The sequence below is a fragment of the Pseudochaenichthys georgianus genome, chromosome 10, assembly GCF_902827115.2.
Source record: "Pseudochaenichthys georgianus chromosome 10, fPseGeo1.2, whole genome shotgun sequence".
Classification (NCBI taxonomy): Eukaryota; Metazoa; Chordata; class Actinopteri; order Perciformes; family Channichthyidae; genus Pseudochaenichthys; species Pseudochaenichthys georgianus.
The window spans coordinates 21,328,065-21,341,682 of NC_047512.1; the positions used below are offsets into that span (position 1 = coordinate 21,328,065).

General features: G+C 42.0%; 3 protein-coding genes across 5 annotated transcripts in view; all 3 read right to left on the reverse strand.

Annotated features, from left to right (window-relative positions):
- LOC117453919 (protocadherin Fat 4-like) overlaps positions 1 to 9,762 on the reverse strand; it is a 30,542-nt gene extending 20,780 nt beyond the window's left edge. The window contains 5 exon segments of the mRNA XM_034092956.2: positions 545 to 2,044; positions 2,046 to 2,953; positions 3,059 to 3,062; positions 3,843 to 6,245; positions 7,267 to 9,762. Coding sequence (XP_033948847.2) covers positions 545 to 2,044; positions 2,046 to 2,953; positions 3,059 to 3,062; positions 3,843 to 6,245; positions 7,267 to 9,648 — 7,197 coding nt within the window. The 5' untranslated portion in view covers positions 9,649 to 9,762.
- The window catches only part of LOC117454154 (protocadherin alpha-C2-like), a 190,268-nt gene that overhangs the window by 129,679 nt on the left and 46,971 nt on the right, over positions 1 to 13,618 (reverse strand). The window lies entirely within an intron of this gene.
- LOC139434711 (protocadherin alpha-3-like) lies at positions 9,834 to 12,871 on the reverse strand. Its single transcript, XM_071204688.1, has 2 exons — positions 10,829 to 12,871; positions 9,834 to 9,857 (listed from the first exon to the last, which is right to left on the reverse strand). The coding sequence occupies exons 1-2, from the start codon at positions 12,785 to 12,787 to the stop codon at positions 9,834 to 9,836; spliced, it is 1,983 nt and encodes a 660-aa protein (XP_071060789.1). The 5' UTR covers positions 12,788 to 12,871.

Consider the following 13,618-nt stretch of genomic DNA (forward strand, 5'->3'; position numbering starts at 1 on the left):
CACTGTCAATTCGATAATGGTTTAAGTCAATACAGAAATGCAACATATTTTTTGTTTTAAACTGAATTTTAATTGACTGCAAATATTACATGAACAGTTATATTTGGAGGAACAATTTGCCATATTACATTTTGATCAAAAATGGTTGCAACAACATATTCGTAAATATATTTTAAAAAACTCTGCATTACAACAAGGACATTTTGCATTATTTTCTTAGAATTGAACGAAAGTTCAACTGCAACAACACCTGTATAGTTGAGCACCACGGATAGCGACTAAAGCACTGATTGCAAATAAACAACCACACTTTACAACAATGTAAAAACTAGCAACAAATGAATATCAAGCTACAAACTGAATAACCATCATTGCTGTTCTTGATAAACATTCCCTCTTAAATGAAAAGGAGAGTCTGTGTAAATGCCGCCCATAACCGTTAGCAAACACGTCTCTAAAATGACTTAAAAACACGTGATCTCGTAGCCGTTTTCTCTATTAACAGAACATGTGCAGCAACGCTTTTATGTATTTCATTTCTTACCTGGTCACTGTTGGGTAAAGTCTGAGTTCTGGTGAAAGTGTCTCCTCCGTTAATACTGATCAGCTCACCGTCTACCGGCGGAAACGGGCCGGGGAAAACCACTACGTCACTCTTCATTGTGTCTGAGCTGAAACACACGTCGTACTGCTGAGTAGATTTAGAGTAAGACCAGCTCCCGTCAGGGTGGGTGGTGATCATTGGGGCGCTGTACCTGCTGAAGCTGCCGTCTGTCCTGTGGCATTTGACAGCTATTAAACTGATGAGGCTCAGCAGGAAGATCACTGACACCGACACAATGGAGATCAGCAGATACAGGTTCAAATCAGAGAAGCTCTCCTCCTGTATGGGCACATGTCTGAACTGGGTCTGGATGTCAGCTGTGCTTTCAACCACCACCACATCAATAGAGACAGTAGCTGACAGGGAGGGTTCTCCGTTATCAGAAAGCAACACCAGCAAGGGGTGAGTTTTCAGGTCATTGTCACTCATTCTCCTCTTAGTCCTGATTTCTCCGCTACTGGTTCCGATCCGGAAGAGGTTGTTTCCTTTGGGCTCAGAGAGGTGATACGAAAGCAGCGCATTGTATCCAGAGTCTGCGTCTACAGCCCTGATCTTTGCCACAAAGTATCCCGCCTCAGCAGAATAGGGGATGCTCTCACTGTTAACGGAGCCGTGCTCAGAATAGGGCGCGAGGACTGTTGGACTATTGTCATTTTCATCCAGAATTAAAACGTTCACAGTCACGTTGCTGCTGAGAGGAGGAACACCAGAGTCTGTGGCCTGGACTTTAAACTGGAACGTGTTTAACTCCTCATAGTTAAAAGACTGCAGGCTGACTATATCTCCAGTCTCTGAGTTGATGTTCACCATCGTAGAGAGAGGCAACGAGTTACTGTTACTTTGTGAAATGGAGTAGCTCACCTGACCATTTTGATTGTTGTCTGCATCAATAGCTTAAACGGTTTTTATTACTGCTCCTACCGGACTGTTTTCTTTCACATAGACATTGATTATGTTTTCTGTAAATAGAGGTTTATTATCATTCACATCTGACACGTGCACATTAATAAAGCTCGTGCTGGAGAGAGGTGGGCGTCCCTCATCAGTAGCAGTGATGCTGATGTTGTATTGAGACGCACTCTCTCTGTCGAGAGGACCGTCCACCACCAACGAATAGTAATTATTGTAATTGGACTCTAATTTAAAAGGAACATTGTTGGACATTTTACAGTTCACTATCCCATTTTTACCTCCATCTTTATCAAATACTGAAACAAGTGCAATGGCGGTGCCTATGGCTGCATCCTCCTTCACGGTGTTTAACAGAGAAGTCACTGACATTTCAGGGGCATTGTCGTTGACGTCTAAAACCTCAATCAATAATTTTGCATGTGAGGTCTTCGGAGAGGAAGCTCCGTCACTTGCTTGTACTCTAATCTCAAAAGCATTGTTTTCTTCAAAGTCTATATTCTTTTTATTTGTTACAGTCCCGGTTTTTTTCATCAATATCAAACATTTCAGTTTTGGTCAAACGGTCTATTTTGCTGAATGAGTACACAATTTTTCCATTTTGGCCTGCATCTAAGTCAGTAGCATTCAGTGTTATTATCGATGTTCCAATCTTGGCGTTCTCATACACACTGGCTTTGTAAAGAGTTTGACTGAAAACAGGAGCATTATCATTAATGTCCAAAATATTCACTATAATGACCATTGTGCCAGATTTAGCAGGAGTTCCCCCATCAATAGCAGTCAGTGTGAGTCGAATCACGGATTGTTTTTCACTGTCTAAAACTTTCTGAAGCAGTAATTCAACAGATATACTATCTCCTTTGTGAGTAGCGAGAGAGAAATGTTCATTTTGGCTAAGCTTATAGCTGTTAACAGTATTTTTACCAACATCTGCATCGTGAGCCTTTTGCAATGGGAATTTAGCCGCCGCTGCTGTGTTCTCAGTTATGTTAATTTCCTGGGAGGAGCTGGGAAATGACGGGGAATTATCATTCACGTCTAAGATTATGATTTCAATCCGGTACAGTTTTAAAGGGTTATTAATGACTGCTTCTACACTGAGGGAACATTTGTTCTCGTCGCCGCAGAGCTCCTCTCTGTCTATTCTCTCGTTAACGTACAGGGCACCAGTCTTTAGATTTACCTCGAAGTATTTCCTCTTAGATCCTGCAACGATCTGAAACATGCGGGGCTCCAAATCCTGGACATTGATGTTCAGATCTTTAGCGATATTTCCCACAACAGTCCCCAGATTGACCTCCTCTGAGACGGAGTAAGACAGCTGCCCAGACACCGCTTCCCAGAAACACTCCAGCAGCACGACCAGGAGATATATCCAGCTCGTTCTGCTCGGCAAATTCATTATTCCATACATCGAGAATGAGCATGTAGGCAAATCTGAACAATAACGGCAACTATGAAAAAAAGATCCAGGAAGATATTTCCAACAAATATTACGGCATTTCCACGACCAAACAAGACAACCGCTCTTTGTCGTCCGACCTCTCTTTGTAACAAAGCCCAGAGATGGATCATCCGCTGAATCTGGGAGGAGCCGCGAGCCACGGAGAGACCGTCAAGATGTGACGGTCTACAGTGTCCCCCTGTGGACCGATTTTAAAACTACACCTCAAATCCAACATAAAATAAATTGTACACGTGTGAACATTCTCAATGTTCGTCAAGAGATTTCAAAAGACAATGACTCAAATATTAAACTACAGCGTTTACCACACTGATTATTACTGACATCCATTTGATATTAATTAAATCTTTGTTTAAACACAGCCTGTTTTTTAATATTAACTGAAGTTTTAAGCAAATCCTTGTAGCGTTAATATTACACGGACAGTTATATTGGTGAAACACTATGCCATATCATATTGTTCAAGAGTTGTTGCAAAATATATTCGTAATTATATATTATTTTTAAAACTCTATTTCTCAACAAGGAGATTTTGCATCATTTTCTGAAAATGGAAGGCATGTTTAAACGATTTAGTTCAGCACCGTGGATAGCGCGTTACACACAGATTGCAAATCAACAACCACATTTACATTAATGTAAAAACCATCAACAAATTCATAGCAAGCTACAAATTCAGTTACCATCTTTGCTTTTCTTTATATAAATTCCGTCTTAAATAAAAAGTAGAGTCCACGTAAAAGCCATGACCGTTAGCACACATGTCTCGAACCTGACTTAGTTCAAACCACGACATGTCGTAGCAATATGCTCTATTAACAGAACACGTACAGCAATGATTTAATGTATTTCATGTCTTACCTGGTCATTGTTGGGTAAAGTCTGAGTTCTGGTGAAAGTGTCTCCTCCGTTAATACTGATCAGCTCACCGTCTACCGGCGGAAACGGGCCGGGGAAAACCACTACGTCACTCTTCATTGTGTCTGAGCTGAAACACACGTCGTACTGCTGAGTAGATTTAGAGTAAGACCAGCTCCCGTCAGGGTGGGTGGTGATCATTGGGGCGCTGTACCTGCTGAAACTGCCGTCTGTCCTGTGGCATTTGACAGCTATTAAACTGATGAGGCTCAGCAGGAAGATCACTGACACCGACACAATGGAGATCAGCAGATACAGGTTCAAATCAGAGAAGCTCTCCTCCTGTATGGGCACATGTCTGAACTGGGTCTGGATGTCAGCTGTGATTTCAACCACCACCACATCAATAGAGACAGTAGCTGACAGGGAGGGTTCTCCGTTATCAGAAAGCAACACCAGCAAGGGGTGAGTTTTCAGGTCATTGTCACTCATTCTCCTCTTAGTCCTGATTTCTCCGCTACTGGTTCCGATCCGGAAGAGGTTGTTTCCTTTGGGCTCAGAGAGGTGATACGAAAGCAGCGCATTGTATCCAGAGTCTGCGTCTACAGCCCTGATCTTTGCCACAAAGTATCCCGCCTCAGCAGAATAGGGGATGCTCTCACTGTTAACGGAGCCGTGCTCAGAATAGGGCGCGAGGACTGTTGGACTATTGTCATTTTCATCCAGAATTAAAACGTTCACCGTCACGTTGCTGCTGAGAGGAGGAACACCAGAGTCTGTGGCCTGCACTTTAAACTGGAACGTGTTTAACTCCTCATAGTTAAAAGACTGCAGGGTGACTATATCTCCAGTCTCTGAGTTGATGTTCAACATTGTAGATAACGGGACTGAGTCTCTTTTACTTTTCAAAAAGGAATAGCTCACCTGGCCATTTTGACTGATATCGACATCAACTGCAGTCACTGTTTTAATTACTGTTCCTACTGGACTGTTTTCTTTCACATAAATATTAATGAACGGCTCTGAGAAGCGAGGCGGGTTATCATTAACATCAGACACATGCACTGTCACTATGTTGGTGCTGGAGAGAGGCGGAGTCCCTCCATCAGTCGCTACAATAACGACATTGTACTCGGATATAGTCTCTCTGTCAAGCGGACCATTAACTACCAACGAATAATAATTTTTGTAATTTGTGTCTAATTTAAAGGGGACATCATTTGCAAGGACTGCCTTTACTTCACCGTTTTTCCCACCATCTTTGTCCAGCACAGAAACAAGTGCTATAGCAGTTCCTACCCCTGCGTCCTCCCTCACAGTGTTTAGTAGTGACGTCACAGTGATCTCGGGAGCGTTATCATTTAGGTCCACCACTTCTACCAGCACCTTACAGTGTGCTGACATCGGAGGCTGCCCTTTGTCACTGGCCTGTGCGTGGATCTCAAAGGCAGGATTTTCTTCATAGTCGATCTTACCTCTGACTAAAATTGCACCTGACTTAGAATTAATTTCAAATAACTGTAAAATGTGATCCTGGCCTTTACTTCTTAATGAATATTCAATGTCAGCATTTAATCCCTCATCTGCATCTGTTGCATTCAGAACTATAACAGTATACCCTGCTTGTAGGTTTTCAAACATTTTAACTTTGTAGAGGTTTTTACTAAACACCGGGTGGTTGTCGTTACTATCCAAAACGTTGATTATGATTTGTGAGGTTCCCGATCTGGATGGATTTCCTCCATCCACTGCCGTTAGTGTGAGTGTTATTACAGAGTCATGCTCTCGATCTAAGGATTTCTGCAGTACTAACTCAGCTGACACACTATCTCCCCCTTTTTGAATTTCTAAAGAAAAATAATCATTGTTACTGAGCTTGTATGTAGTAACACCGTTCTTTCCAACATCTGAATCAGATGCCTCTATCAATCCAAATTTCACTCCCGGTAAAGTATTTTCTCCAATGTCTAGTGACTGTAGTTGCTCCGAGAAAACAGGTGCATTATCATTTATGTCTACTATATTTACCTCGAATCGGTAAAGCTTCAATGGGTCATTTATCACGGCTTCTACATCGACAGTACATTGTGAAGCCTTCGCACAAAGCTCTTCACGGTCTATTCTTTCGCTGACATAAAGAACACCAGTTTTTAAATGTACGTCGAAATATTTTCTCTTTGTTCCGGCAACGATCTGAAACATACGAGACTCTAAATCCTGGACATTTAGATTTAGATCCTTGGCTATATTTCCAACAGAAGCCCCCGGGTTTACCTCCTCTGATATGGAATAGGAGAGCTGTCCATGAACTGCTTCCCAGCAATAATTCAGCAGCATGACCGCAACATATATCCAAAAAAGCCTCGTTCTGCTTGAGAAATCCATGATTGCTATCCAACCGAGAACAATAATAAGTCCAAGTCAAATCACTCCGGTAAAACAGCTATATATTAAAATCAAAGTCGAATTCCTCCAATTTGATCAGGCAACTGGAACATGTTTTCACCATTTCCTCTCTCGCCCTGCGTCCCGTAACAAAGCCCGGAGAACATGATCATCATCCTCTGTTTATAGGAGGAGTCTTGTATATCCTTATCTAACGTACAAATGTCACGGTCTTCACTGTCCCCATGTGGTGACGAGAAAGGACTGCATTCAAACTGACAGATACAATGGAAATGATTTAGCAACTAAGCCAAATGAGCATTTTAATATCAATAATGATATTTTTAAGTATTTCAAACAATCACAATTTATGCATTTTGACAAACCTTTATACTTTTTTTGTTCTCTTTATTGCTTTTCTATTTTATCCAAACCAATAGAGATTAACTAATATGCCAGCTGGCAACCATACAGAAATGACAGGAAACTATGAGTAAAACAAAACAACACATTGAAGATACATACATAATTGTAACTAGTTGTTCTTTAAACAAATTGCAATAGTTCCCTATTTTGTAAAATAAAACGGCAAAGGAAACAGGCGTACGAAATGTAAATTATGATTTCTTCCCAAACTGTTATGAGACGGGGTAGACATCCTTCATGTTTAAATACAGAGATGTCTTAAACAAATATGCAAATACATGCAGCGCGGAACGAACCTATCTTCTTTCTTTCCATTGGACACATGTTCCATGCTGCATTTCCTGACCCCACACAACACCGTGGTGCTATTCTCCACGGACAGCGGTAAACACTTATTTGGAAACGTTAGGATTTATGGCATTTACAAACTTTCATTGTTACTATAATTTATGTTACTACTGAGATTTTCAAAAAAAGTCAGAAGCAAAGCACGCATTCATGAATACAGGGTGGGGAAGTATCGACAAGTCATTTAACTTCACAAACAATAAATATAAACACAAAGCTCATCCTCAGCATTCGAGAGTTTTCTATCTCTTTATATTTTGTTTCTTACCTGGTCACTGTTGGGTAAAGTCTGAGTTCTGGTGAAAGTGTCTCCTCCGTTAATACTGATCAGCTCACCGTCTACCGGCGGAAACGGGCCGGGGAAAACCACTACGTCACTCTTCATTGTGTCTGAGCTGAAACACACGTCGTACTGCTGAGTAGATTTAGAGTAAGACCAGCTCCCGTCAGGGTGGGTGGTGATCATTGGGGCGCTGTACCTGCTGAAGCTGCCGTCTGTCCTGTGGCATTTGACAGCTATTAAACTGATGAGGCTCAGCAGGAAGATCACTGACACCGACACAATGGAGATCAGCAGATACAGGTTCAAATCAGAGAAGCTCTCCTCCTGTATGGGCACATGTCTGAACTGGGTCTGGATGTCAGCTGTGCTTTCAACCACCACCACATCAATAGAGACAGTAGCTGACAGGGAGGGTTCTCCGTTATCAGAAAGCAACACCAGCAAGGGGTGAGTTTTCAGGTCATTGTCACTCATTCTCCTCTTAGTCCTGATTTCTCCGCTACTGGTTCCGATCCGGAAGAGGTTGTTTCCTTTGGGCTCAGAGAGGTGATACGAAAGCAGCGCATTGTATCCAGAGTCTGCGTCTACAGCCCTGATCTTTGCCACAAAGTATCCCGCCTCAGCAGAATAGGGGATGCTCTCACTGTTAACGGAGCCGTGCTCAGAATAGGGCGCGAGGACTGTTGGACTATTGTCATTTTCATCCAGAATTAAAACGTTCACCGTCACGTTGCTGCTGAGAGGAGGAACGCCAGAGTCTGTGGCCTGGACTTTAAACTGAAACGTGTTTAACTCCTCATAGTTAAAAGACTGCAGGCTGACTATATCTCCAGTCTCTGAGTTGATGTTCAACATTGTAGATAACGGGACTGAGTCTCTTTTACTTTTCAAAAAGGAATAGCTCACCTGGCCATTTTGACTGATATCGACATCAACTGCAGTTACTGTTTTAATTACTGTTCCTACTGGACTGTTTTCTTTCACATAAATATTAATGAACGGCTCTGAGAAGCGAGGCGGGTTATCATTAACATCAAACACATGCACTGTCACTATGTTGGTGCTGGAGAGAGGTGAAGCCCCTCCATCAGTCGCTACAATAACAACATTGTACTCGGATATAGTCTCTCTGTCAAGCGGACCATTAACTACCAACGAATAATAATTTTTGTAATTTGTGTCTAATTTAAAGGGGACATCATTTGCAAGGACTGCCTTTACTTCACCGTTTTTCCCACCATCTTTGTCCAGCACAGAAACAAGTGCTATAGCAGTTCCTACCCCTGCGTCCTCCCTCACAGTGTTTAGTAGTGACGTCACAGTGATCTCGGGAGCGTTATCATTTAGGTCCACCACTTCTACCAGCACCTTACAGTCTGCTGACATCGGAGGCTGCCCTTTGTCACTGGCCTGTGCGTGGATCTCAAAGGCAGGATTTAGTTCAAAGTCGATCTTACCTCTGACTAAAATTGCACCAGACTTGGAATCAATTTGAAATAAATCTAAAATGTGATCCTGGCCTTTACTTCTCAATGAATATTCAATTTCAGCATTTAATCCCTCATCTGCGTCTGTTGCATTCAGAACTATTACAGTCTTACCAATTTCTAAATTCTCAGAAATCCGTGCCTTGTATAAAGAGCTAGTGAAAACCGGGGCATTATCGTTTATGTCTAAAACATTAATGATGATTTGAGATGTTCCTGATTTAGGTGGATTGCCACCGTCGACAGCAGTCACTGTTAGTCTTACATTATTTTGTTTTTCTCGGTCTAAACCTTTCTGAAGTACAAGCCGGGCAGACACACTTTCTCCTCCTTTTTGAAGCTCTAAAGAAAAATAATCATTTGTACTGAGCTTGTAAGTACTAACACTATTCTTACCAACATCGAGATCTAACGCCCCTATAAATCCAAATTTCCCTCCTGGCACAGTGCTTTCAGCAATGTTAAGAGACTGCACATTCTCAGGGAAATATGGTGCATTGTCATTTATATCAACTATATTTACCTCGAATCGGTAAAGCTTCAGTGGATTGTTTATCACGGCCTCGACATCGACAGTACACGTTGTAGCCTTCGCACAAAGCTCCTCGCGGTCGATTCTTTCCTTGACATAAAGAACGCCCGTTTTTAAATGTACGTCGAAATATTTTCTCTTTGATCCGCTTACAATCTGAAACATACGTGCCTCCAATTCGTGTACATTAAGATTTAGATCTTTAGCGAGATTTCCCACAGAAGTCCCCGGGTTTACCTCCTCTGACACAGAGTAAGAGAGCTGCCCAGACACCGCTTCCCAGCAACAATCCAAAAGAACAAGGAATATATAAATCCTTAAAGTGCTCCGTATCCTCCGCAGTGACATATTTGTATCCAACGTGAACAGAGCATATGGATGCTTATCTCCAAAATCCCGTTTTATAATTAAGGATGAAACCAAGTGCCAAAATCCAGGTCCTTGCTTGTTTAAGGGGTAACAGACGAAATGATGTCCACTCAAGCTATAGTCTTTCACTGCGCCTCTTTGTAACAAAGCTGAGCGAAACAGAATTATCCTCTGAATGTGGGAGGAGCCTGAAGCAACCAAGAGGCACTGAAAATGTGATGGTCTACAATGTCCCCGTGTGGTCATTTAAAATCATTACTTGCAACACTGAAAACAAAAACAAAAATCACTTAATATCTGAACTCTCAAGAAAAGATACGTAATTTAAAAACACAAAATAACCGTCCAAGTGCCCAATTAACGTAACGAAATATTCGTATTTGTACAAAACAGGATACAGATATGAATTACAAATAGACCATACTGCATTCTCCGTGTCTTGTTAAGCGTATGAACCGTGGCAATGAGATTATGATGCAATGCAATGATTCGGATTCTGATTATCCAGAGACACAATCAATGATGGTGAAATCTCTTAGACATCACGTATCAATAATAATAAAACAATGTAAGAAACTTGGTAACACTTATTAACACCTCAACTAATATGCATTAAAGTCAAATATAATGCATTTGTAATGCTTTATATCACTAAAACAGAAATGCTACTTTCTGGTTCACTAAATATATCGATATATTTCCAATTTTTTTTTACATTGTTATGATACAAAATATTATAGATGTGACTCAGTTATTCGTGGCTTGTGGATGCTCGTGATACACACTCCATCAACTGTAGTAAGGACACATGTTATGTTGCAATAGTTCATGCATTTATCATAGTTCCTGCTTCATCATGAGTCATTATTTTGCATTGTTACATAATTGTATTTTGTTATGCACTCGTAAAATATTCTAAACGGTGGCGCTCATTTCAGCACCATGGACAACGACATAGAAGTACTGCAGTGCTCTCGGAAGTATTTTGTTACTTCCACAGTACCTTAGCCCATGATTTCAACAATGTTGAAAGTTATCCGAAATAATTTGCGTATCATGTATAAGTAAAGAGGAGCAGGGAGGAACATGTTCCCTTTCAGCGGTACACCTGTAGAATTAAATAGCAATGAAACTTGTTGCTTTTTCATATTTGTCTTACCTGGTCTGTGTTGGGTAAAGTCTGAGTTCTGGTGAAAGTGTCTCCTCCGTTAATACTGATCAGCTCACCGTCTACCGGCGGAAACGGGCCGGGGAAAACCACTACGTCACTCTTCATTGTGTCTGAGCTGAAACACACGTCGTACTGCTGAGTAGATTTAGAGTAAGACCAGCTCCCGTCAGGGTGGGTGGTGATCATTGGGGCGCTGTACCTGCTGAAGCTGCCGTCTGTCCTGTGGCATTTGACAGCTATTAAACTGATGAGGCTCAGCAGGAAGATCACTGACACCGACACAATGGAGATCAGCAGATACAGGTTCAAATCAGAGAAGCTCTCCTCCTGTATGGGCACATGTCTGAACTGGGTCTGGATGTCAGCTGTGCTTTCAACCACCACCACATCAATAGAGACAGTAGCTGACAGGGAGGGTTCTCCGTTATCAGAAAGCAACACCAGCAAGGGGTGAGTTTTCAGGTCATTGTCACTCATTCTCCTCTTAGTCCTGATTTCTCCGCTACTGGTTCCGATCCGGAAGAGGTTGTTTCCTTTGGGCTCAGAGAGGTGATACGAAAGCAGCGCATTGTATCCAGAGTCTGCGTCTACAGCCCTGATCTTTGCCACAAAGTATCCCGCCTCAGCAGAATAGGGGATGCTCTCACTGTTAACGGAGCCGTGCTCAGAATAGGGCGCGAGGACTGTTGGACTATTGTCATTTTCATCCAGAATTAAAACGTTCACCGTCACGTTGCTGCTGAGAGGAGGAACGCCAGAGTCTGTGGCCTGCACTTTAAACTGAAACGTGTTTAACTCCTCATAGTTAAAAGACTGCAGGCTGACTATATCTCCAGTCTCTGAGTTGATGTTCACCATCGAGGACAACGGATTACTACGATATAAAAGAGAATAGCTAACGTGTCTGTTTTGGTCAACGTCAGCATCAGTTGCAGTCACTGTTTTAATGACTCCTCCCACTGCACTGTTTTCCTTCACATAGACATGAATTAGCGGCTCTGGGAACAGCGGTGCATTATCATTTACATCAGACACGTGTATGGAAAGTATGCTCGTGCTGGAGAGCGATGGGGTTCCTTTATCGGTGGCTACTATGGTTACATTGTAGATAGAGACTCTCTCTCTGTCCAGGGGCCCGTCAACTAACAAAGAATAATAATTCTTGTAGTTTGTTTCGAGTTTAAGTGGAATCTCGTTTTCAATTAGAATTTTCACATCACCGTTTTCCCCACCATCCTTATCGAGGACTGACACCAGAGCAACTACAGTGCCTACCTCAGCGTCCTCCTTCACTGTGGTGTGCAGTGACGTCACGGTGATCTCAGGAGCATTGTCGTTTACGTCCATCACCTCTACCAGCACTTTACAGTGAGCGGACATTGGAGGCTGCCCTTTATCACTGGCTTCTACACGTATCTCAAAAGCTTTTTTTTCTTCAAAGTCAATATTACCTTTTACTTTAATAACACCCGTCTGACTATCAATTTCAAACATATCAAGTACGTGATCTTGATCTTTGCTTCTTAGTGAATATACGATGTCACCGTTCAGGCCCTCGTCTGCATCGGTCGCGTTCACAGTGATTACTATTGAACCGAGAGGCGTGTTTTCTGGAATTTCAGTCTTATACAACGTCTGGCTGAATATTGGAACGTTATCGTTATTGTCTAAAACATGAACAACAATTTGTGAGGTGCCTGATTTTGGAGGATTTCCTCCATCTACCGCGGTCAGTGTCATTGTGATCACAGGTTGCTTCTCTCGGTCTAAAGCTTTCTGCAAAACTAACTCGGCAGACACACGGTCCCCTTCTTTGTGCAGTGCCAAGGAGAAATGCTCACTTTGGCTTAATTTGTAGTTACTGACTCCATTTCTCCCCACATCTACATCAGTTGCTTGAGATAATGCGAATTTCACTCCTGGTAAAGAGCTCTCTGCGATGTACATATTTTGCAAATCGGTCGTAAACAATGGAGCATTGTCATTAATATCTAAAATATCTACATCGATACGGTAAAGCTTCAACGGGTTACTAATGACAGCCTCTTCGCTGACTGAGCATTTCAGTTCCTCTGCGCAAAGCTCCTCTCTGTCTATTCTCTCACTGACATAAAGCACACCAGTATTTAGATTTACCTCGAATAATTTTCTCTTTGATCCGGTAACAATTTGAAACATGCGTGATTCCAAGTCCTGTGCTTTAAGGTTTAGGTCCTTTGCGATATTTCCAACAGGAGTCCCCGGGTTCACCTCCTCTGAGACTGAATAGGAGAGCTGCCCCGACACGGTTTCCCAGTGACAATCCAGTAGAAAGACTCCTAGAAATATCCCAAAATAGCTCCGTCCACAAAGCAAAGACATGTTTCTATTCAATGTAAAAAAAGAATCATGAATAATACATCCAATAAGGCTCAGATATTTCAAACCGTATGAGCTTTGAATATAATTCTGCTGTTTTCCACCGTCCTGCCTTTATAACAAAGACTGTGGACTGGGTCCAATCGCCTGAAAACGGGAGGGGCCTAGGTCTGTAAGAACCGAGTGCTGTCTCTTGATGGATCAACAGCGGCGCTGTGTGGCGAAATAGAAAACATCTATAGATGTGAGTGAAAATGTAATGTTGTCTCCTCTTAAGCAGCATTTACCTCACACCATGAAATATTGATTATCATATGTGCTGCTCAAACATTTTCTAAAAATATAATTTCAGCACCACGGACAACACACCCAAGAGCAATTATTTAAATCTCTCTCTCTCTCTCTCTCTCTCTCTCTCTC

Bases quoted from the DNA above. Each gene is read 5' to 3' on its own strand.
- LOC139434711 (XM_071204688.1), bottom strand. From the start codon at position 12,787: ATGTACATCGCAGAGAGCTCTTTACCAGGAGTGAAATTCGCATTATCT. The intron at 9,858-10,828 runs GTAAGACAAATA...TGGTTGCTTCAG, and splicing joins CTTTACCCAACACAGACCAG to GCTCCTCCCACATTCAGAGG.